Genomic DNA, 25,603 nt, shown 5'->3' on the forward strand with positions numbered 1-25,603 from the left:
AGAGCCTTAATGGCATAAATTTTAAAATGTGGAAACAAAAAATTTCTTATATACTGATGCATGAGAAAATACCATACACCCTCACAATTGAAAAGCCAAAATTGAATGATAAAAAGAATGAAGAGGTTGTTAAGAAACAAGAAAAATGGATGGAAGATAGCCTAATGGCAAGAGCCATCCATCTCAATAATACGAAAGATGACATAATTTCTCTCTTCGAAGGACACGAGATTGCAAAAGATATGATGAGGGCCTTGGATAAAAAATATGGTCATAAGTCTGACGCACACATACAACTGTTATTAAACAAATATAATAGTGTTCGTATGGGTGAAAATGATTATGTAGGTGACCATATCAACCAGATGAAACTTATTGCAAAAGAACTAGTAAATGCTAGCCACCCTATGTCAGACAAAATGCAAGGCACTACCATGTTGAACAGTCTTCCTCTATCATGGGAACATTTTGATATTGTAATTCGTCAAACATATAAAAATCGGGCAAAAAACATAATTGAATTACTGGACGAGAACGAGCAAGGAAATCATAACAGCTTGATGAAAATTACTCAAAAAATGAAACTAAACTACATTAGAAGTAGTAGCATCAATCATCACTGGGAACATATTTGTCCAATAGCCAGCATTCTGAAAATGTTAGAATAAGTTGTTTCAACAAGGATTCTACTAATAAGAGTGCTTAAAAGGAAAAACAACGCATCAATGATTTAGTTCATTCTTTAGGAGCTCAACATTTGCTTATTCAATTTTGTATATCCAAAGCAGTAACAACAAAAAAGAGATTCAAGAAGCGATAAAACAAAACTCAAATAAATAAAGCTGAGGCACTAACACGTGCCCCCAACGAAAAGAGATAAGAAAAGGAAAAAAGAAACCTTATAAAACCATATCAGAAACTTTGCAGGAATACAGAATCAAATTAGAAGTCCAACCATTTAGTGAAGTAGACACAGGTCTGCGGGAAAATTATGCTATCTGTTGTACATAAACTTATTTGTGGACAAACTCCACATGGAATGGAAGCCATGGCCCCTATTTTTGGTTCCCCCTTACGGCCTCCATTGCTTGTGCACCTATAACAAACTTTCCCAACAGGAATATAATCAAACTCTCCCATTCCATTGCTTTCCACCTCAGTTGCCTCATTGGCAAAAACCAAGGCATTCACAATCTTTTAATTTGTTGTGGCATGAACTCAACATTGAAGGCTCTACTCTTCCTAATCGTGTCCAAAATTCCCTCCAGTGTAGCAACCTTCTGCTCATATATGATCTTTACACAGTGCTTTTTCAGAAAGTTTATAAATTCAGTATCGAGGTTTCCCTCAACATACCAAGTCCGCCAGTGATTTCCTTTGATGGTTCAAACTTCGCCGCTATGTAGTATTTTCTACCTTTATTTTGGATGTTGACTACCTCTTTTATCAGTTTCTTAGCTTGAAGCAACTTCAGGGATTTGGTAACCACATTGTCAGGGAGGTTTGTTTCCTGTTTCATGCCCCTTGTCTAGATTGCCATGTCTTGTTTGCTTTTAATCAGATCATAGGGGATATGTTCATGTTCCATTAGAGACCTAGAAGATGAATTTGATTTTGGTTGTTTATACTTTAGGGATGAAGGCCCTTGTAATCGGCTCATTTCTATCAAAAGAAAATCGCAAAACAAAGAATGTTACTTACATAGAAGCAATATGAACCTTATTTTCATGCATGGTTGGATATAAACATTCAAATTTTTAACAACCAAACAAATCACAGAAACACGCAAAGACTTTATTTGGGGTTACTTTACAACAATAGGAATAGAGAATGAAGTAAAATTTGTAAACTTATTTGTTTCTATTTATTAGCTACCCCTGGCAAAAAAATAAAATAAAATTTGTGTTCATTATTTTATAATTTTATCAAAAAACTACTCAAATGAATTTACAAGGAGACATATCCCTTTTAATCAAGTTTATAACAGAACAATCATTTTATCCAATGTGTATCAATATAAAAGCTAGCAATAAATTCCTTGACAAGGTTGGTTTCTCTCGGTATATGGATATAATCATAACTAATAAAAGAATCAAAGAACATAATCATTTTTGAAAGTCAAAATTCTCATAAAAGGTTTTAGTTTTTCCTCATAATTCTCATTCAGGATGTCTCCATGGGCATACAATTTCCTACGAGCAAATATGCTCATCTTAATTCTTACCTATCAACAAAAAACCTTAGCCCACAAGCATATTGATATAGCTTTTCATCTTACTTGGCCCTGAAATTTTACAATTTAAATTGGAAGCCCAAACAAAGAGAAGTTAATTATTTCTTTTTTCTTCTTCTTTTCCTTAGTTTCTCAGCAAGCAAACTGACAAAAATACAAATTTCAAGAGAAGAAAAAAAAAAAAAAAAAAAGGAAAAAAGAAACGAAGTTAGTATTATTTCCTCAGTAGCCAAACAATGTCAAAACACTCCCAGAGTTAAACAAAACAATTTAATTTCAATTGTACCCTATTTGGCTTCTAAGAAACTGTGGGAAAAGAAAACCACATACATTCAAGTCATACTCTTCGATTATTTATTCACCAAAATGGGTTTCATTATCTGACAACGAACTCAACAAACAACACTAAAATCAAAGCTTCACAATGTTTCAGTTTAACTTTCCTTTTCTCAGACAAAAGTACCCAACCAAAACACAAATCTAAAGAACCCATTTATATGCTTAATGAAAAGCCAAATTGGAACTTAAAAAAAACAAGAAAAGAAAAAAAGAAAAAAGAAGAAAAAGAAGCCAAATTGGAAGATTTGATTTCTATTAATGAAAATGAAACGATAAAAAGAGAGAGTGGCAATAACTTACTTGTGATAGGAACAGAGGGGCTTTTACTGTTTGAATGATAGGCTTCTTTTTTTTTTTCTTTTTTTTTTTTTTTTTTTTTCACTAAGATTTCGTTTGTTTCGACGTAAAATAGTTTCCGTCGTAAAATATTTTCGACGAAATCATTTTCAGAAAAAATAATTTTCTCTAAAAATATTTTTCGGCATTTGGCTCGCACGAAAAAATTACGAAAGGAGAAAATGCAACTACCGCCGGAATCTGGCAATGTCCGGTCGCTATTGCCGAATCCCGGCCATTTTGGCTAGATTAGGCCATTCTTGCCAGATCTGGCCGGCTTCTGAACATGGCTGGATTTCGACTAGTTTCAGCCAGAATTTGGTTTGTCGGCATCCAGCGACGGTGGCCGGATGTTGTCAGATTCCGGCGTCGCCTGGATTTCGATGACCGACCATTGCCAAATTCTGACAATCAGATATAAAACTTGCGTGCAGGGATAAAGAGTTTAATTTCGGAAACGATTTACGATTTTTAAAACCGTAAATCGTTTTTCAAAATTTAAAGAAGCTTTTGCGGTCAAACTAAAAATGATTTTCGTTGACCATTATTTTCGCCCCTACCAAACACCGTAAAATGCCGAAATCATTTTACGCCTAAACAAACGGAGCATAAAACAAAAGCTACGATGTGGGTGGCCGGAAAGGGTTGGTTCTGTTTCCCAAAGGTTGTGATGGGCGGGGCTGGAGCCGCATCTCAGGCGAATTGTCAAAAGTCTCATCCTTTATCAAAGACGATGGGACAATGTTGGGAAAGGAAGTTAGGTCTCTTTCGTTCGCGAAGGTAGTGAGTACGGTGGCTCCCGTCTTTATTAAAAGCGCCGAGAAGCAACGAGGTGTGGCTTGGGGTGAGTTGGAGTAGTACTTCTAATGGATCAAGAGTGCTTGGTAGGGGAACGGCTGCCAATGGATTGTTATGCTTTGGAGCAGAATTCTCTTTATCCTCTTGGTAATACCCATTGTGTAATAGTGCCATTAGTGAATAATGGACTGGATAATAGTAGGCTGGATGGCCTTAGGGTAATGATCGCATCCAATCCTAAACCAATGAAATGCTTAAAGTCTATAAGGATCTTCCTAACATGCATGATATGAGCTCGTAATGGGCGTCAACCATTACGACGACCTCGACTTGAAAACACTTTCGTTAAAACGTAATAATAAAGCACCTAGTTTCACATTAAACAACTCAACGTAAAGATTAATCTATAATTGAAAAACGTTTACACTACAAAGATGTGGGGTGATTAATGCTCCCTAGCTTACTACTCTATAAAACATCCTAATAAGCATATACAATACATGAAAATCCTAATTAGGTCACAATGATAATGTATTTAGTTTCACACCGATCTATTCTATGAAAGGAAAGATATTTTACACTACTAAAGGTATGAAACGACCGGTGCTCCCTAGCATACCCTATAAGGTGATTCTAATAAGTAAACACACATCATTTCAAATAGAACCATTGCAAAAGACATCGTTCTCTTTCAAGAACATTGGTTTTATTCAAGAAATCAAGAAAACTCATAAACAAGCAAATCCTTTTTTCATGAATAATTAGATTAGAATATTGATAACAAAACCTTTTATCATGAGTTTTGAGATCCTCTAGCCTTACACAATCATCAAACATTTCAAGAAAAACTCAAGAACATCAAGAACACTTCATGGTTTTTGGAAAAGATTTGATCAAAACCATAAGAAAAGGGTTTTAGCTACACATGATTAAACTAATCTAAGCATGAAATCTAAGGAAAACAGTAAAGGAAACAAGATTAAAATGAACTAAAAACAATTATATTAATCTATGCAATTTGGATTACACAAAAGAAATGAAAAGGAAAAGAAATTAAGCTAGAACAAAGAAGGAAATGAAAGAAAGTTGCTCTATGGATTTTCGCCCAAAAAACATGCATCAAATGGATTATAAAACACTAAAATTAACTAAGGATGCCCTTGGAAAATTGGAAACCCCAAGTAATGCATAATTAAACCTAAATCCTAATCCTCATATTTATAGAAAATTGGATTTACAAAAGGACTACAAGAGTTTATTCTAGCCAAGTATTCAGAGCTGGTCGGCGTCCATTTTTGTCCATAGAACTCAACTTTTGATTTGGATCGCACAAAGATTTGGAATTATCTGGACCTTCTAGAAGACGGGAAGTCGATCGATTTTATAATGCTCTAAGAATCGATTGATCGCATCCTTATTGATCGAAGTTGGTTTGACTGAAAGCCAATCGATCAAATTATTGATTGTACAAATAATCGATTGATCGAATTGCCTTAGACGATTTTCATCTTTTTCAGGATCAGCCTTGAAGTCTAGAAATGACTAAATTGCCCTTAATGTATTTTCAGGTCTAATTCAAGTGTTTTGAACTAGATTTCAACTAAGGCCTAAAAATAAGACATAACACAAAACTACAACAAAATGTTATATATACAACACAAACTAGGTATAACAAATGTAAATTAAGGGGTCTTGAATCGAATAATTCAAAACTTATCAATGACTATAAACAATCTTTTATAAATTACAAGGACCTATGATTATGATCATCTGTGTGATAATCTTATTATTCATATTTTAGTCAAATACAGTGTAACTTAGTGATCTTACACTTATATCATATGAAATATTCAAATATATATGGACATGTAAAGCAATAATATATATATATATATATATATAATGTTTAATATTATACAATTTATAGAAAACAATATTAATGTAATTGGAGTTTTGGACACCAATGAAAAAATAAAACTAATTGGAGTGGCTTAGATAAATTCAAAATGAAATAAAACCAATTAAAAAATTGAACTAACTCTATTTTAAAATCAATTGATTTGGTTTTCAATCAATTCTATAAATTGTCTTTTTTTTTTTTTTTTTGGAAGAGAAATTCTCGTTAATGATCAAAATGCTTGCTCAGAAAGAATAACATCCAATAATTGAGGAGGGCATTCCCCCACCCACGTACAATCACACCGTTGGTTCACTGCCCATTTGGCCAAAGAATGGGCTGCATGGTTAGCCTCCCGACGAATGTGTTGAAGCTGGAACTGGGTAATATCATGAAGTCGCGTACAAGTGTCTTCAATCAGTTGTCCCCAAGGTGCCCAGCATGGCGGAATCTGCTGTATTGCCTTGATCACATTCAAGGCATCACCCTCAAGAACAACTTGAGAATAACCCCTTCCCGCGCACAATGATACCGCCTCCCAAGCCCCCAACGCCTCAGCCATTTCCGAATCCGTGATACAAGGGAAGTCTTAGCAAGCGCCGCCACCACATTACCTTGTGCATCCCTGATCACCACACCCACCCCCATTCGTTTCCCCTCCTTTTGAAGAGCTGCATCCCAGTTGCATTTGAACCAGCCTATAGAAGGAGGGGACCATCTTCCAAGTGCTGACACCCCCACCCCATCAGAAACATTCGGGGGCATAGTAGCATGGGCAAAACCAAGGGTACGTACGTAGATTCCTCAGCTTGACGATACAAAACTAGGGGTGGAGTAAACTGATTCTGGAAGATGTAATCATTCCTTCTCATCCAGATCCTACGAGCCACAGTTAGAGCTAGAGTGAGCTCGTCCTCCCCCAGTTTTTCTTTTAGCTAAGAAAAGAAATCCAATCCATCACCCTCATTTAAAAATAACTTTTGGATGCGCTTGCTCCCTTCCTGCCATACTGCAACTGACGCGGGGCATTTCCAAAGGATGTGGAAAATAGATTCATTTTCCTGGCAGCAAATGGGATAGAGGGGGTCCAAATTGATGTGTCTACGGGCCAACTTATCCTTTGTGGGCAACGCGTCACTGCAAACTTTCCACACGAAATTCTATAAGCTGTCGAACACCTATATGTTCAAATGAAATAGTGATAGTCTCTGTTAGGCAGCTCAACCTATTGAAAACTCATTCAACTCAATTCAAATAGGTTGCTATAGAATATTCCAATTATTATACGTACCAGTACTCTAATTATGGAACCCCACAATTCTTTTGGGTCATAAAATCTTAGAATTGAAAGGAATAACCCACAGTTTTTTAGAGATATTATGGCTATGGAGCTAATTAATTTTCAGTAAATTCCTGAAGATGTTATACAATTTTTCTCTCCTGTCATTTATGGTTTAAATTTTACGTACTTTTATATCAAACGGAATTTTGAAGAGAGAAATATAAAGATGAATGTTTTTGAAAACATAAATAATTCCTATAAAATGTCTAGAAATAAACCAAATACAAGAATCTCATATTTTCAAGAATAGTATTAGATTTCGATCCAAACATTTCAATCTCATACATTTTCTAATTCATGCAAAATAACTCTTCAAAATTTGCGTAGGCAAGGTCAAGATGCTCATATTAGATAATATACATAACTAATTAAGTTAAACCACAATTTCATCAAAGAAAAATGAAAAATACAATTTACTTTTATGGGTTTTGACCTGTTTTTAAAAAGCCCCATGAGTTTCTAATTTTTTTCAATAATAATCTTGAGTTTAAGTCATTTTTCAATCCTTCATATATTCTATGAGATTTTCTGTCAAGTTCTTAACGGAAACAATATGAAATAAGATCTCTTATCTTCTCTTCCATTAAGATAATAAGCGGGAAAGACCCAACATTGTAACCCTTTTCCCATATTTAATTAGAAAATATATATATATATATATGAAATAAGATTAAAAAAAAAGAGTTGAAAAAAATGCAAGGAAGAAAAAAAAAGAAACAATAAATGGAGGGGCTTTTGGAGTTGTCCCAAAGTCCCTGAAAGGCCCAGCCTACAAAGACTGCAAGAGAAGGAACAATACATATTATAGTGGGCTTTTGGACTGCATGCATTCTTGTTGTCTACGACTGCTTCGAATTCTCCACTAAGAAACATGAGAGAGAGAGAGAGAGAGAGAGAGAGAGAGAGAGAGAGAGAGAGAGAGAGAGAGAGATAGAGCCAGAGGGGGGGGGGGGGGGGGGGGGGGCAGCCTTTTATTTCATTAATTTAATTTATAAGTCTCTATTTCTTCTGGGTTTTTTTTAAAAAAAAATTATTTATAGAATGGGTAGTCTCTTTATAAGAGATAAGGCAAAATGAAAATAATTTATTTAATAGTTAAAATTTTATAGATTTACTAGCGTTTATTTTGTTACATAACGAATATGTTGTCACGTCATTTATATCTTTTTATTGGTCTTTGTGGGTATTGACGTTTTTTTGATAGTTTAAAAGAATATTAACACAATTAATAATTTAAATGAGACAATAACAATAAAATGATAATTTGAGAGAGTATGTATACTTTTCCCGACTTAGGTAACATTTAACCCTAGAAGCACCAATGCCACCAATAGACCAAGTCCCTCTTAAGCAAAATCTAGTTTGTGACAAGACATGACAGACACGTGTCTGCATCCCATTGCACAATGTTTGAATAAGAACCACAATGAATGCATCAAAATTTTCCTTTCTTAAGATGCCGACCTGTTGCTGACTGAAAAAGCCACCTTGCAATCACAGCTATTACAAAGCCTAAACTTGAATAAGAACCACTCTTATTGCGCTTGTGTCATATGTATTCTAGACCAAATCCTTCAATTAATAGGCTCCAAAATGCACTTAATTCCATAATTATTTTGCTGATCATCTTTGAGAGAATTATATGAGCATGCAGGCATTACAGTTCGTAATTAATAAACAATATTAATTATAGAGAATAATGCACTAGCTAGACAATAAATAATTCCACATCAACCTCTAAACACTAGTCACTAGCTAATTCTCTACTTAAATAATAGTGAATGGCGATGGGCTTGTTCTTAATTCATCATATAAGCCAACCTTAGCTAGTACGACGTCACATAACTTTAGCCTTTAGGACACAATCTGCCCAACCTATATAGCTAGTTATTAGTACCTTAATTAATGGCTAATGTTTCTCTTGCTACAGTAGTACCTTAATCAGAGTCATTGTACAATGTGCCATATTTCATTAAGGGTGCGTTTGGGATTGCGATTTCGTAGACAATAAGTGCGATTTTAAACCAAATCGCAGAACATAGATCGTTTGGGAACTGCGTTTTTAAAAATTGCGATTTGAAAACGCAGAAAATCTGCTTTTTCAAATCGCAGATAAGATGGTGCTTTTTTAAAAACGTAGAATTTTAAAGGTAAATTCGCGATTTTAAAGGCCAAACTGCGATTTTGCCAAACGCTTAACTGCGTTTTTAAAAATCACTTTTTTCAAATCGCACATTTTAAAATCGTTATTTTAAATCGCACTTTTTGAAATCGCAAACCCAAACGGACCCTAAGAGTAAGAGTAATTATGCGGATGAGACATGAAGAATTAGTGGTTTTATCTTTTTATTTATGTTATTTAATTTTATTTAGATTATTAGTATTAATTTTATATTTAATTTGAGTTGGAGTTATTTTGTAATTCAATAATGTATTTGGCCTAAAGTCAGTCAAATTATGGTTAAATTTTTTAAGAAATATATATATATATATATATATTTGATGTGATATAGAAGTGAAATGAGTTTTGAGGTTTTTTTTTTTGAGTGTTTTGCAAAGAAAGTTGTTTATTAACGTTTTAATTTTTAATTTTTTTTTTTTTTGGAAAATGCAAAATCAATTCTTATGGTTTTCCTGATTTACAATTAGCTCATTTTTGTATCAAAATGAACGTAGAGGTTCCTAGGGTATGTCAATAAAACAAATCATTCCCCGCATTCAAATTTAGTAAAATGTATACTTAATGGATTCCGTTAGTGTACCCCGTTAGCGCCAATAAAATGGCTACACGTGACACACTTTCTCATTTTCTTTGTTTCTTTTCTTTTAAGAAAAAACAATTTAAAAAAAAAAAATTTCTTTAAGTTTTTGATTTCTTTAATTTTTTAGTTTTATATATATATATTTTTTTTGTTAAGAGTGACACGTGTTACATTTTTATTGGTGCTGATGTGACACTAATGAAATTCGTTCAGTATTTGACTGTAGCGAGTGATTTGTTTTTTTGGCCTCCAAAGACCTTTGAGTTTATTTTAATACTATATATATATATCTAATTGTAAACTATGTAGATTGATTTTGTATTTTATTTTAATAGAAAAGAAAAAGAAAAGAGAGAAAAGATTGGGGGACAGACCTAGGGCCAAATTTGAAAATAAAAGACTCCAAAGTAAAACTCTAATAAAGTCTTCCTGTACCCTGCAAACGAAATGAAGAATTGATGATGAACCAACTACTTTGGCAGCCCCACAGTTCAATTAAGTACTCATATTCTGAACTCTGGTTAGAGATAACATGCAATAAACCCATGGCCAAGAGCCTGGTTTTAATCTGAACATGGAAAAGTCATCTGATGTTATCATCAATCACATCAGGTTTGTAGTTTCACAAATTTGATAAATCTTTCGTACTGATCATGTTACCTTTTCAGCCCAGAGTCATTGTTACTGTGAGTGTGAACACTAGCTCCATGACAAGAACAAATTAAGCGGACTTGCACAAACGCTTTGACTTGAGTTTGGTTGATATATAACTCCATGTGATCATTAATGAGATTACCAAATTCATACGTTTCGGTTAGGGTTGGTAATTCGGGTTCACGGGTCGGGGTCGGGTCAACCCGACTGACCCGATTATATAAACGTGTCAACCCGAACCCGACTCGATTATTAATCGGGTTGTGACACGTGACCCGAACACGACCCGACAAACCCGACTAAAAAAACGTGTCACCCGTTTACCCGACACGACACGGCATCAATTTCACTGTTTTCACATGTTTCAACCTTCAATATTTTTTTTTTACCTTCAATTTTTTTTTTTTAATCGGGTTATAATCGTGTTGGTGGGTCAACACGCGTAATCGGGTTATAATCGTATTGGCGGGTAATCGTGTTATCTGGTCAACCCGTGCAATCGGGTCATAATCGTGTTGGCGGGTTGACCCGCCAAACACGATTATAATCGGGTCAACCCGATTATGACCCGAACCCGATTATAACAAACCCAAACCCGGTTTTTTCGTGTCGCGTTCGTGTCGGGTTCGCGGGTCGTGTCAAAAATTGCCAACCCTAGTTTCGGTGTTTAAATTATTATTTATCTTAAAGGCTTAAGTGATGCAAAATTTAAGGTATTTTTAACTCGTTTCTTGACATAATATTCACAACATTATTAAATGAATGCTTTTGTTCGGCGTGTCATATCCAATAACTACGGAATAAATTTAAGGAGAACTACTACACATTCTTAAGTTCCTACTGTTTGATATGTCACTAAAAATTATTATTAAATTTTAAGAAAAATTTCATTTAAGGATACTGAATTATTGACCTATTTGACTTAAGGGTACTGAACTTCAAAACGTCTCAAATTAAGGTATTCAATTTTCAAAACGTTTCAATTAATAGTAAATTATCCGTTAGAATTTACTGTTAAATCATGTTAAAATTTATAAAATACCCATTTTTTTAGGAAAAAAAAATTGTTAGGATTTAGGTGTTGGTCAAAATTTAACGAAATTTGTAAAAATACCCATACCTGAATATTTAAAAAAATTTATAATAATTTTTTTTAAAATAAACACACTGGTATTTTGAGAATTTTAGCAAGATTTAGCGGTAAATCCTAACGGAGTACTTGTTATTGAGACATTTTAAAAATTGGATACCCTAATTTGAGACGTTTTGAAGTTTAATACCCTTAAGTCAAATAAGCCGATAGTTTGATACTCTTAAGTGAAGTTTTCCTTAAATTAATTTTAAATATATCACTATTAAATTTTAAATTTAATAATAATTTTTAGGATTAAATACCCCATTAGTACCTGAGTTTTAAGCGTTTTTAAATTTAGTACATAAGTTTTCATTTATATCATAGGTGGTACCTGAGTTAGAGGTAAAAACTCATTTGATACTTTTGTTAGATTTTCCGTCTAAATTTTAACGGTTCGTCACGTGTCTACCGCTGAAGTTGACATGTGGCACTATATATATTTTAAAGAAGAAGAAAAAGAAAAGGGGTGGCTGAGCCACGCCCTTGGCCGGTCTAAGGTGGCCAAATCACCCCGGCCACCCCATGGCAAAAAAAAAAAAAAAAAATGATGGGTTTTGGTCCTTGGGGGTGGCCGAACCATCCCCATTGGCAAACTCTCAAATTTTTTTTGATGAGTTTTGTCCCTTGGGGGTGGCCGAACCACCCCCTAGGGCCAAAACCCATAATTTTTTTATTTTATTTTATTTTATTTTTGCCATTAGCATGTGGTGGTTCTGCAACTCCAGAGCGGCCAAGGAGCCACTCCTCTTCTTCTTATTTTCTTTTATTTTTTTTTTAATTTTTTAATTTTTAATTTTTTTATATAATGCCACATGTCAACCTCAACATTTGAAACATGATGGGTTGTTAAAATTTGAACAGAAATTCTGACAGAAGTATCAAATAAATTTTTACTCCTAACTCAGATATTATCTATAATACAAATAAAAATTCAAATACTAAATTTAAAAACGCTTAAAACTCAAGTATCATCAAGATATTTAATCTTGATTTTTAATATCGTATCAAAGAATAAACACTTATAACTTTGAGAATCAGAGTGGGAGCGTTCCTATTAATTTATTATTATTATTATTATTATTATTATTATTATTATTTATAGTTGTCGGTAACATTTTTCAGATATAAGTATTTGCTCCCAATCTATCAAACTTAGTAAATGTCTAGCCTTCATTATGTTGTGAAAGAAGGAATCGTCGTAGGTATCCGTCATTCAACAATCACATCATTATTAATATTTGGGGCATGATCTTAAAAGAGATGTAAATATGTAATGTTCAATGATATGACAAAGAATAATACTATTTTTTGTATTTATTTATTGGGTTTATGTTATATTTGCTGACTTGTTCATTTTAAATAATTTATAATATTAATTATTTAATATAATAAAAAATTATAAACAACGTAAAATACATTAAGCCAACAAGTAACAAAAGCACTAACCTTTATATCTTTATGAATGTAATTTGGTCCGTACCATTTATTCCTATTACTCTTTTTTATTGTAAAGTCGTTAGGAATCAATTGTCCGACAAAAATATAACAAAAGATTCACAAATAGAGTTGTTTATCGTCAACAAAATAGTAGGGTCGACCGCTTTTAATACGATTTGATAATCCGATACAAAATTATTAAGTTAGTGTTTAGGCTAAACGAGTTGACGGGTTGACCCGTTTACCGACACGATTATAAACGGGTTGACGTGTTAATCCGACATCCCGTTTACAACCCATTTAGTTTTCGAGTCACTTGTCAACCCATCAACTTGTGGGTTGACCTGCTAACCCATTTTTTTTTTTTATTATAAATAGAAGTTACTAGACTTAGTAGTTTTTTTTTTTTTTTTTTTTTTTTTTTTTTAAATACTATTAAAAAAAAAGTAAATATCTTAAAACAAAAGCCATGATTCCTTGGCATCCAAGAAAAGAAAAAAGGAAAAAAAAAATTATAAACAAAATCTTTTTTCTTTTCTTTTTTTTTTTTTTATAAAAAAAAAAAATTAAAAAATTAAAAGGTTGGGTCGGGTCGACATGACCTGTTAACTTAATCGTGTCGTGTCGGGTTTGAGTTGATCTAATCGGGTTGTCGAGTCAAAAGAGCTAACCCAAACCCTATACGACAACCTAAATTGCTAAGCATACAAAATCATATATATGTTAAATGCCTCTACTGTGTTCAGTTAAGATTATTAAATTTCTCTAAAATGTTTGCAGTAATTGTAAGATAAAGAATACAATTATGGTTTCTATATTCTCTTAGGGTAGGGTGCAATTGGTAAAAATAGGAGTGCAAAAGGAAATGAAGTTCATGGTGTATTCCTACTGCATCATTGATCGATAAAAAAAAAGGCTCGACACCATAATTCTTTTTAAGCTCTTATAGCAAATTGGGAACACAAATGGTGTATGCTTTCAAAAAATATATATCATTTCTTTGGGTGATGAGGATAATTAGGCTTGTTCCAATTGTTAGAAGCAAATATGACATACGTATGCCAGTTTAGGAGCAGATTAGTCATAATTATAAACTGGCCATATCTTGTGAGTACGACAATATATAGAAATACAAATATGTATTTAGTAATTATTACCATATTCAAAGGGCTACAAATTTATATAAGGGCTATTTTGTAATTTTTCTTTTCAAGCCTACGGCTCTACTTCTATTTAAGCTCATTAAGGATGACTTGACCGCTAGAATCGACGTATTTTCCAGCTTTTTAATAAGAAACACGCAAGTAGTGATATTTATTTAGTTTTATGTATTTCCTTAATTTTTCATGGATTTGTGAAAAAGTTTTGAATTATTGTGCTTATAAATTTAGCTTTCCATTACGTCACGTTGCATCAGTTGGTATCAAAGACCAGCTACTTTTATGCCATGGCACACAAAGGAGCACATGGAGGAAGACATACAACTCTTGGCAATGTGTATGAAAGTGATGAGACAACATGCACGTGATACATAACTAGATGCACGATTTTAATAGTGGGAGGTGAGGCTTGATGTATTGGACCAGCTATTCTACACCTTGGCTTTTAAGAAGTCTCAAAACCATCTACCAAATCCATCTCTTGTGGAGGAGTGATGTAGCGTGGTGTAGTAGGTCGCTAAATCTATAAGTAGAAAACTCAGAACTTTTCCACAAAACCAAGAAGGTTCAAGGAATTGCAGGAAGACTTGAAAAAATCACTTCAAAAGTGTTTCTTAATAAAAATCTAAGGAAAACAACATAGACTAGTGGCCAAACTGTCCTTATTAGAATTAAATATAAGTAGGGTCGCAACTAGGGGTGTAAATCCGGTCCCAGTTCCCGGTTATTGGCCAAAACCGGGAACCGGAACCGGGGTCCCCGGTTATTGGATTTCAGTAACTGGAACCGGAACCGGGTACCTCGGTTACCCGGTTTTTCAGACAACAACCAATCGCCTGACGGTGTGGACTTGAGCCTGACGGTGGAGAAAATGGTGGAAGTGGTGAAGATCAACTAGTTCAGGAAATGGTTTGGGAGACACGGCTAACATATCCATGAGAACCAAAACACCACAATTCCAACAACACCCAACATGAACTCGGCCACTCCAAGCAAAAACAAGGGATTTTATCAAAAATAAATCAACAATAATAAATCAAATCAACTATTTTACAAGGATTACTATTTTGAGGATTTACCCAGAAAATCCACCAAAAAATGTGTTGAATGGGTCACGGAATGAATTGCCGGAAGTCACAACCCATACCCTTGCTCCACCGAAGTTGACCCATCGCCGATTGGCTTGACCCATTGAAGAATCGGGTCTACTTTGGTTCCTCTCGTGTTTGACGGGTCACGGGTCTTCTCCGGCATCACGACGTCGTCTGCTCCGATAACTGGCGACCTGTGAATGATTGAGTCTCACTTTTGCCTTTTGGGTCCACGATCTCCCTCCCCGATCTCCTCTCTGTCTTAATCTCTCTGTCACTCCCGATCTCTTTCTCAGCTGGACAAAGGAAAACAAGAAAGATAAATGAAAGAAAGAAGGAAGAGAAAGATAACCGGGGAGAATGGAGCGGCGTAGGGACTACACAAAAGAAACAAAAGAAAGGTAGGGTTTTTTAGTTTTTAATATTTTATGGTGTAGGGAGCCAGGGACGAAGCAAAACTGCAAAAGGGGCTTTTTTTTTTTAATTTTTTTATTTAATTATGTATAAGACCCGGTCCCGGGTTCCCAAGTATAACCGGGTCTTGTGAAATCAAGAACCTGGGACCGGGTACCCCGGTTACCGGTTTTCCGGGCCCAGTTAGTGCCCGGATCCGATTCCGGTTCCGGTTATAACCGGCCCGGATTTACACCCCTAGTCGCAACCTTGAAAAAAATATTACAAAACTACCATCCCATGATCTTGTTCGAACGCGGTAAAGGCTCATTTGAATGTGATCACAATTTGTGTTATAGTTCGAACAACACAAAAATCAAGGTTCTCATAATTACTCTTGATCGAATGTGTTTCGATCGACTTAGAGATCGAGGCTCCCTTGAGCTCACCTGAAAAACCACCACGCGGCGTCGTTCGAATGACGTCAATCGAACTAGCTATCGATGCATTCTAACCCAAACGATATTCTGCAATCTTGTTCAAACGCGAAATGATGTTGTTCGAATGCCGCCTTTTCTCCTCAAATTTATTCATGTAATTATGCCTTTCAAACCGTTGCATGACTTCCTGAGAACAAACGTCTCATTGATAATATGTTGTTTTATGCTATACCTAAACTTTATTCGTGTCGCTGCTTAATGATTTAATAAACATATTTTCTCCACAAAAAAATAAAAATAAAAAAGGAGAAAAAAACGTATTTCCATGCATATTTTAAATGTGAACTTTTCCATAATTAACATGAAATGGGCTCATCGCATGGGCTATTTATCGTTTCTGATTTTACCTACTAAGTAATGAACTTATATTTTTTTTGTTTATAAAATAATAATGTTTTACAGATTAGCTGGTGCTAGAGTCGGGAAAGGAGGTGCAAAAGTTAGTGGCCAAATTAGCTGTCTTTGAGAGATTTATTTGTTATGGCAAGTTTTGTTTGATGATGGTACTTGTGTATTTGTTATATGTAAACATACTCATACCAAGAGAGAGAGAGAGAGAGAGAGAGAGAGAGAGAGAGAGAAGAAGAAGAAGAAGAAGAAGAAAAGAAAGAAAGAAGAAGATATGTGTAATTATTTTCCACTATTGTTATTTGATAATGAGTTGTTAGGGGTAAACACTTCATCTTACATAATCAGATTCGAATTTGACCTGCTGATAAATGGAAGATGACATTTAAGACACGTGAGGGGTTGTATGAATGGTTGGTAATTCCATTTGGGTTATTTAATGCCTTAAGTACATTCATGAGGGTGATGAACTAAATTTTTCACCCATTTATAATTTAGTGCTGACCTTGATGTACATCTTAAGTAGTTGTGACAGGTACTCAAAGTTTTGTGCATGCATATATTCTTTATTGCCATAGCCAAGTGTAGTGTTCGTTTATGACTGTTTCAATTATATTTTTTGGGTTATGTGGTGTCGAATAATGGTCTTTCTATGGATGAATCAAAGGTTTCAAATGCCAAGCAATGGTTGTCACCTATTACAGTTCATGAGGTGCGGAGTTTCCATGAGTTGGTATCATTCTATCGACATTTCATCCACAACTTCAACAGTATCACGATGTCGATCACGTATTGCATGCGAGCAAGAAAATTTTCATTGAGTATGAGATGACTGTAGCATTTGATGTTATTACGGAGAAGTTGACTGCACTCAAGTCCTTGCTTTTCCAAATTTTTCTTAGCCTTTTAATTTGTATTGTTACGCTTCAAAGGTTTGGATTGGAGCGGTTTTTAGTTAAGGTTGTAGATTGGTGGCCTATTTTGGTGAGAAGCTAAGTGGTTCAAAGCTCAATTACAAGTTAAAAGCTTGATTGCATGTGACTGAGTCAAGAAAGGGGAGCGAAGAGATCCGTAACTTTCACTTGATCTTCGACTTGAACAATTATAGTACATATGATGTGGAGTTCTACGTCGTGATTCAAGGTTTGAAGCATTGGAGTTCTTACTTGGCTTACAATGAGTTCATTCTATATTTAGATCATGAAGCATCGAAACATCTTAACAGTCACAATAAACTTTCATCCAAACAGCAGGTTGGGTGGCATACATTCGACAATTCTCTTTTGTCATTAAGTATAAATCTGGTGCTTTAAACAAGGTGGCGGATGCGATTAGCAGTAAGGAGTCTTTGTTGACTACTACGAAGACTAAGGTACTTGGGTTTGATTTATATATAGAATCATTATTTACTAACCCGTATTTTGGTCCCATTGTAAGTGATTTTGCAACAAGACAACAGGAGGATTATGTCATACATCATGGGTTTATTTTCAAAGGAAAACAATTGTGTGTTCAATCTTCATTTGAAGATTATTCAAGAGCTTCATAATGAAGGTCATATGGGACGTGATAAGATATTGTAGCTTGTGGCAGATCAATTTATTGGCCTATCATGAAGGAGGAGGTAGCTAAATTTGTGGAGTGATGTCTAATTTGCCAATTAAGTGTCCAAGGGTAAACCTACAAATGTGGGATAATATATGTCATTTCCTATTCTGGATCAAATATGGACTAATGTGAACATGGACTTTTTGTTGGGGTTGTCGAGGACACCACAAGATAATAACTCTATTCTTGTTGTGGTGGGTTAGTATTCTAAGATGCCTCATTTCATTGTTGGTAAGAATACTTCCGACGTGGTCAATGTGGCTCAATTGTACTTTTGAGAAGTCCATCATCTTCATGAATTGTCATTATACATTGTTTCTAATTGAGATACTAGGTTTCTGAGTCACTTTTAGAGCTTCTTGTGACATTTATCCAATACCAAGCTTGACTTTAGTAATGCTTATCATCTTCAAACCGACCGGCAAACAGAGGGTACATGTCAATCATTCTTTGGTAGATTTGATTTGGAATTCGGTGGGTGATCATCTCAAGTCTCGGGATAAGAAGTGATTTCAGGCCAAGTTCCTTACAACCGTTCTACAAATTGGAGAACCGAATTCAGCCCATTCTTCATTGTTTATGAGAATAATCTTCGTGCATCATTGGATTTGGCTCATGTTCCTGATTTGAAGAGGGTTAGTACTATAGTAGAAGATTTTATTGCTCAAATTCAAAAGGTTCACAAAGCTGTTGTTTAAAATTTGCAAAGTTGTATTGGTAAGTCTAAGGCGAATGCGGATAAGTAGTGTTTTGTGGGGTATGCAGATGACAATTTCGTGTAGGCCGTGCTGACTAAGGATATGTTTCCCATGGGAGAATATAACAAGCTTGCTGCTTGGAAGATGGATTGTTGGAGATATTTGAGAATATCAATCGTAATGCTTGTCGATTGAACCTTCCAAGTCACATCAAGATGTCTGATGTGTTTAATGCCAAGCATCTAGTTCTGTACACTAGTGATTCCTATAATGATGATGCGAATTCAAGGAAGAAATCTCTCAAACTCAAGGAGGATGATGTAGATCAAATAACCAGTAATAACATGAAGAAATTTGAGGTGAAAATGGCGTTCAAACGACATCATTCGCAGTTGAAAGAGACTGCAGAATAACGTTTTGGTCAGAATCCGTAGATCGCTAGCCCAATCGTACATCATTCGAACGACGTCACAAGTATCCTTCAGGAATAGCTCCAGGTAGTCTTGATCGCTACACATTTGTTCGAAGGTGGTTCAAGAAGCTTCGATCATAGTAGTGTTTGTACTGCCATTCGAACTAAAGCGCGATGTGTGGTTGCGTTGGAACAAGATGGCAACAAGTATTGTAATTTTTTTTTATTTTTTTTTTTTTAATTTCCAAGCTATGACCCTACTTTTATGTATGTCTAATTAGGATGGTTTGACTGCCGGTCCATGTTGTTTTCTTAGTTATTCAATAAGAAATACATGCATCATTTTTCTTCTATTTTCCTACAATTCCTTGAATGTTCTTGGTTTTTTGGAAAATGTGTGAGTTTTGTGCTTGTTGATTCAGCAACCCACTACACCATGCTGCAACAAAGAGGAATATGCATTTGTTAAGAGCACTCACATTGGATCATTTAAAAGCCCCTCTAAATCTATAATAGATAACAAACTCACAAAAACATCCCTCCATTGGATTATCTATCCTAAATCTAAAATAGAGTTTTGATAGATTTGTGAATAATGCAACTCTACATGTGGAGTTGCACTATTCACCAATCTATCCATTATTTTATTGTTTTCTACATACAAAAAGTGAAAAAAAGTAAAATGACAAAAAGTAGAAAATAGATAAAAAGAATAAAATAAGAGTAAAAAAAGAGTATAGAGTTAAGAATAGATAATCGGATGGAGTGTGCCTTTTAAAACCCATTAGCTAAACTAGATAAAGTGAGTTTTGATTATCTATTTTTGATTGAAATATACACGATCCAATGTGAGTGTTCTGAGTGAGATTCTTCAATAGATTAGGACTCCCCATCTATCTATGACATATACTGTAACACCCCGGTCCCATATTGGGAAGAGATGAATAGTTCACATAAAGTGGGTGGTTTATAAATATACTCATGGGTGTTAAGTCTCACATTGCCTAATTATTAGGTGAAACTGGGCTTTATAAGGGATTCTAGGAAAAATTCTAAATTGATTAGTCCTTTTGGGGTGATAGTGCATATATAGCTAGTGTTTTTTCCTGGGTTATTACAAATGGTATTAGAGCCACCTAGTAACGCCAGGTCATGTGGTACTGGAGCATCGCATGACGTGGCCCTGATGAGGACTTCAGGGGTTTAAGGGGAAGAGTTTGTAACACTTCGGTCCTATATTATGAATAGATGAATAGTTCACATAAAGTGAGTGGTTTATAAAGATACTTATGAGTGTTAAGTCTCACATTACCTAGTTACTAGGTGAAATTGAGCTTTATAAGGGATTCTAGGAAAAACTCCAAATTGATTAGTTCTTTTGGAGTGATAGCGCAGATATGACTAGCATTTTTCTCTGAGTCGTTACATATACCTTTATGAAGATGATCTACTGGAGGAGGTAAGTTTTACGGTTGATACTGTAAAAATTGTTGAAGAGAATGATGTCCACCATGTGTTTAACAAAAGTCCAAAGAGTAAAGTATCTTAATGGGATGTTGAGAAAATAAATTATTTTGATTTTCTTGGGGTTGGAAATTTTGTATCAAGTTTTCCTAATCCAAATCTTGATGTTGGCTACAACATGTTGGGGGAAAATAAAAATAATTGAGCCTTTTGGGGAAATGTTTTATGGAGAGTAAGTTGAGAAAAATAAATAAAAGGCGTGTAAAAATTAATTTATCTCTATTTTTTTTTTGTTTTTTTGGATGAACTAACACTTTATAAACCAAACACTGTACGTACAATCTCTCCAGTTAAAATTGGAATCTCATCAAACAAAATCAACACAAGCCAAACTAGCTTACAGTAAGCAGCCAGCAATCTACCAACAGCTCAAACAACTACAAACATCTACAATCTCCAAATATGCATCAGCCGAGTGGCCATAGCCGACCTCCCACCCTTCCGTTGAAACAAAAGTCTACTTCTCACTTCCCATTGAATTTGGGAAACAAGAGTTTCTTCGGTCCTTAGGGTATTCCCATGACACAAGTCATTCCTTAACCTCCACAAATGATAAATAGCAGCCGCCAAGCACAACTTACAGGCTAGAACCTGCAAGCTACGGCCTTTAAGGGAACACGACCAACTCACAACATCGTCCCATTCGGTAAAAGGCCGCTGAACCAAACACAAGGCCATCAAATTTCTCTAAATGCACCGACAAAAGCTACAATGAAAGAAAAGATGATCTATAGACTCTTGCCCCCCATAACAGAATCTGCATAAAGTGTTGCCCTCATAACCCCAACAACACATTCTCTCCTTGGTAACGAGAGCAGCCCGGAAAACAAGCCATAAGAGAAATGCATGTCTAGGGATTGCCAAGGGAAACCAGACCACATGACTCCAAGCAACTTCCGTAAACTTCGTCCTCAGAAAATTCCAAGTTTCAGAACAAGAGTAGATCCCTCGAGAAGTCTTCCATATCGGAATGTCTCTTTCCCCAATAGCAACATCCTACAACCGGCTCTGAATCTCCACAAGGAGATCAGACCGAGCAGGAGGCCAAACCCAACGCCCATCAATAAGAACCGAGGAAACACGGGCATCCAGATTACTACCAGTGTCATACACAATACATTAGCCATAAGTGTCCAACAATCTCTCAGCCGGATGCCAACAATCAAGCCAAAGAAAGACGGAATGACCCTCTCCCACTTTGAAATTGATGAACTCCTTAGCCAACTCACGGAGATTGAACAGTTTTTTCCAGCTCCAAGAACACACTTTGGGGATAGCTATATTCCACAAGCTACTCCCCTTAAGCCAATAAGAATGCACCCAAGCAACCCAAAGAGATCCGGATTGAGCAAAAAGACTCCAAATATGCTTCAATATAGTAGCCATATTCCATTCTTCAAGCCTCTTAATGCCCAGACCCCCCTCAGTTTTAGGACAGCATAGCTTATCCCAAGCCCCTTTAGCCTTGGCCTTAGAATCTTTTCCACACCAAAGAAATCTATTAAACTTCTGTTCAAGGAGCCGGATGATCTTCTTTGGCAGAATAAAAATTCTAGCCCAATACACTTGAAGGCTAAAGAGCACCGAAGAAATCAATTGTAACGGACCTGCAAAGGAAAGATGCCTCACCAACCAAGAGTCAATCCTCCCTGAGATACGGGCTATTAAAACCTCACAATCAACAGCTGATAACCGCTTAGTAATGAGAGGAACCCCTAAATACCGGACAGGAAGAGATCCCTCTGGCATTTGTAGCACCTCCAATAAAGAAGCTTTATCATCTTTTGATACCCCCAAACAGAAGAATGAGCTTTTAGAAGGATTGGCTTTAAGGCCAGAAAGATCTTCAAACTCACCTAAAATACTATGAATAGTTCGAATGGACTCAAGCTCAGCAGCAGAAAAGATCAAGAGATCATCAGCAAAGCATAAGTGTGTGAGCTTCAACTTCCGGCATTTAGGATGAAACCTAAAACGCTCTACATTCATAGAAGCCTCAGCCAACAGCCTAGATAACACCTCTATGGCCAACACAAACAAATAAGGTGAGATCGGATCACCTTGTCTAAGCCCTTTCCTTCCTTGGATATTGTCTACTAAAGAACCATTAAGGGCAATAGAAAAAGAGGGGCTGGAAATGCAAGCTCTCACCCAAATAACATACTTTCTAGGGGCACCAAAACAAGACAAACAGTGAAGAATAAACTTCCAGCTAACAAAGTCAAATCTACATGTTGGTGTGAAGAATTTCAAATCTACATGTTGAGGTTAGTTCCAAGTTATTTCTCTTTGGTATCGACTTACTTTGCTGTTGAGAAGGATGGAGTGGAAGGGATTGACTGGACATCCAAAAGATCGAGGCAAAGATATTTCAAATTTGAGGACAAATTCTTTCTAGTCTAAGGAGAATGATGCAGACTAGTTTAATTACGAGGAGATCAATCACAGTAAAATGGCAATATCTTGTGACTCCAAAATCATATGGAGACAAACTAGGTGGCGTTGGACAGCTTATTCAAATGGCTAAAACATTTTAGTTTACAAAAAGTTATTAATTCTAAAGTTTATGTATGCTAAAACTGTAGGTCCGTCAATAAAAATACAAATATCTATTTCAAAAAGTTGCAATAATGGTTGTTTTGTAATTTTTTATTTTAGGGTTACGACCATACTTCTATTTAAGCTCAATAAGGACAGTTGGCTTGACCGCTGGAATTGACATATTTTTCAAATTTCTCAATAAGAAACATTCAGAGATTGATTTTTATTTATTTATTATCAGTTTTCCTGCAATTTCTTGATTTTTCTTGGATTTGTGAAAGAGTTGTGAATTATTTTGCTTGTAAATTTAGCTTCCTAGTACACCGCTCTGCAACAAAATCGGACCATTTCATATATCCAAAAAAGGTCTTAGTTAAAAAACATGATATATCAAAATCGATCTTAATTCATAGAGCTTCATCTCATGAGTAGTACTAATTAATATTCTATGCTAAATTGCTAACCGATCAGACTTTTACCAAAAGTTCCTACAAACGCATGCATGGAAACAGAAGATATATATATATATATATAGAGGTGGATTAAAAAAAGAAAGAAAGAAAGATCAAAGAAAACAAAAACAAAATAAAAACTAGATAAAAACCCAATTTATTTATCTTTATATCCCACATATTAAGTTTACTGCTAAATAAGATACTACAAGTAATTTTCTATAATAACTAATTAAATACTTCCTATAAAGCCAAACAAATTAAATCTGTGGAAGTTTAAATCAACATATGTGGGTGACTATACCCTCCTCCTCATGATTTTAATGCAACAAACCTCTACTTTGAACAAACAGACACAAAATGTCAAGGACCGAGCACATGAAAGCCCCCACGCTTTGGTCTGCCGGCCTGTGTACGTGAAGTGATCAATTTCTATATATTCAGAAGTTCCTCAATCATCTGCAATGCAAGCCTCTGCTCCTCATCCACCCCAAGATCTCCACCTTCCGGCCCAGCCATTTTTCCTGTCCTTGACACGGGCAAGTTTTCTTCAGCCATTATTTGTCCATTCTTCCCTCCCAACTCAACCATCATCACCCAGTTAGAGTCGGAACGATGCCCTGCGCGTTTATGCCAAACTCCAATGTGGGAATTCTCAGTGTCGAGCCTCAGGCAAGTGAGAGAAGGAGATGGGGACTTGCAACACTTGCGAAGCTTTGCACTAAGTATTGCAGAAAATGGAGTGGAAGACGATGGAGAGTTGTTGTTGTGGTCATGATTGCCCGTTTGATTTGTGACGATTGGGAAGTTTGTTTTGGCGTTGGGGCCACTCATCAAAATGGCTGCCTCATCGTACGCTCGCGCTGCCTCTTCCGCTGTTTCAAATGTCCCAAGCCACACCCTTCTTTTCCTGCAACAGATTGGAAGAAAAAAAGAAGAGAAAACAAAGAGGTATTGTGAAGCGTGTGTTAAAAAGTTTTCAGAAGACAAGAGCAAGAGTTTGTTGTAAATTATATACAGTAATGGATGGCGGATCTCAGACACCCATGAGCCCCAGTGCCGTTGCCTGACACCTCTGAACTTCTTTGATTGTACCATGTATGTAAAACCTGTCACAGAGAGAGAAAGAGGGAGAGGGAGAGAGGTGTAGAAGCGTCTTGGAATGGTGTAATGCTGCTTGAGATTTATAGAAATTAAGTTGATCATGGTACGTGGTAGATATTGTTGTCTGTTTGATAAACTAGTTGTTGTGTTTTTATTTTTTCAAATAATAATAAAAGGTGTTTGATGGGATATAAAGTAGTAAAAAAATTTATTTAATTTTTTTTTTGAGTTAAGAACATCGAAAAAAATAAAAAGTTGTAAAAAAATTGTTACAAAGTAGTTGATGGAATACAAAAAGTTTAAATGTTTTGAACATTAATTGTTTTTTAAAGAAAAGTAAGAGAGAGATGCTGAAAGTTTTTCCAAACGGTCCTTCTTTTAGGAACAGTATCAAAGAAAACATTATTCGAGATACAATTACAAAAATTATTAACCCCTAATAAGTAACTTTGCAAAATTATATATGTAGGGAAGGTGGCGGCCAATGGACTCTTGAAAGCATTGAGAGCTTGTTTGGTAAGGGGGAGAAAATTTTCTTTTCTTCTCTTCACTTTTTTTAAAAATATTAATTGTTTGTTTGGATGTTGAATTTTTGAAATTAGAATTGAATTCTTATTGTTTTTGCAAATTTCGAGACAAGAAAATGTGTTTGGGTGATGAATAGTTTTTTTTTTTTTTTTTTTTTTTTTTTTGAAATTGTGTTTAGCCGTTGGATTTTTAAGATTGAAAAGTAGTGTTTTTTAATAGTAGGAAATGATTGGAGGTATGAAAAGTTGTGTATAATTATTGGTGTTATGAAAAGTAGTGTGTAATAGTAATTATTTATTATAAAAAAATTA

General features: G+C 35.2%; 1 protein-coding gene and 1 pseudogene across 1 annotated transcript; both read right to left on the bottom strand.

Annotated features, from left to right (window-relative positions):
• Positions 1-940: 940 nt before the first annotated feature.
• On the bottom strand, positions 941-1,660 carry LOC133862497 (uncharacterized; annotated as a pseudogene).
• A 22,274-nt stretch (positions 1,661-23,934) lies between these two features.
• LOC133864924 (ethylene-responsive transcription factor WIN1-like) lies at positions 23,935-24,801 on the bottom strand. The gene is made up of 2 exons (XM_062301365.1): positions 24,679-24,801; positions 23,935-24,570 (listed from the first exon to the last, which is right to left on the bottom strand). The coding sequence occupies exons 1-2, from the start codon at positions 24,756-24,758 to the stop codon at positions 24,093-24,095; spliced, it is 558 nt and encodes a 185-aa protein (XP_062157349.1). The 5' UTR covers positions 24,759-24,801; the 3' UTR covers positions 23,935-24,092.
• Positions 24,802-25,603: the final 802 nt, after the last annotated feature.

This window comes from Alnus glutinosa, chromosome 3 (assembly GCF_958979055.1).
Source record: "Alnus glutinosa chromosome 3, dhAlnGlut1.1, whole genome shotgun sequence".
Lineage (NCBI taxonomy): Eukaryota > Viridiplantae > Streptophyta > Magnoliopsida > Fagales > Betulaceae > Alnus > Alnus glutinosa.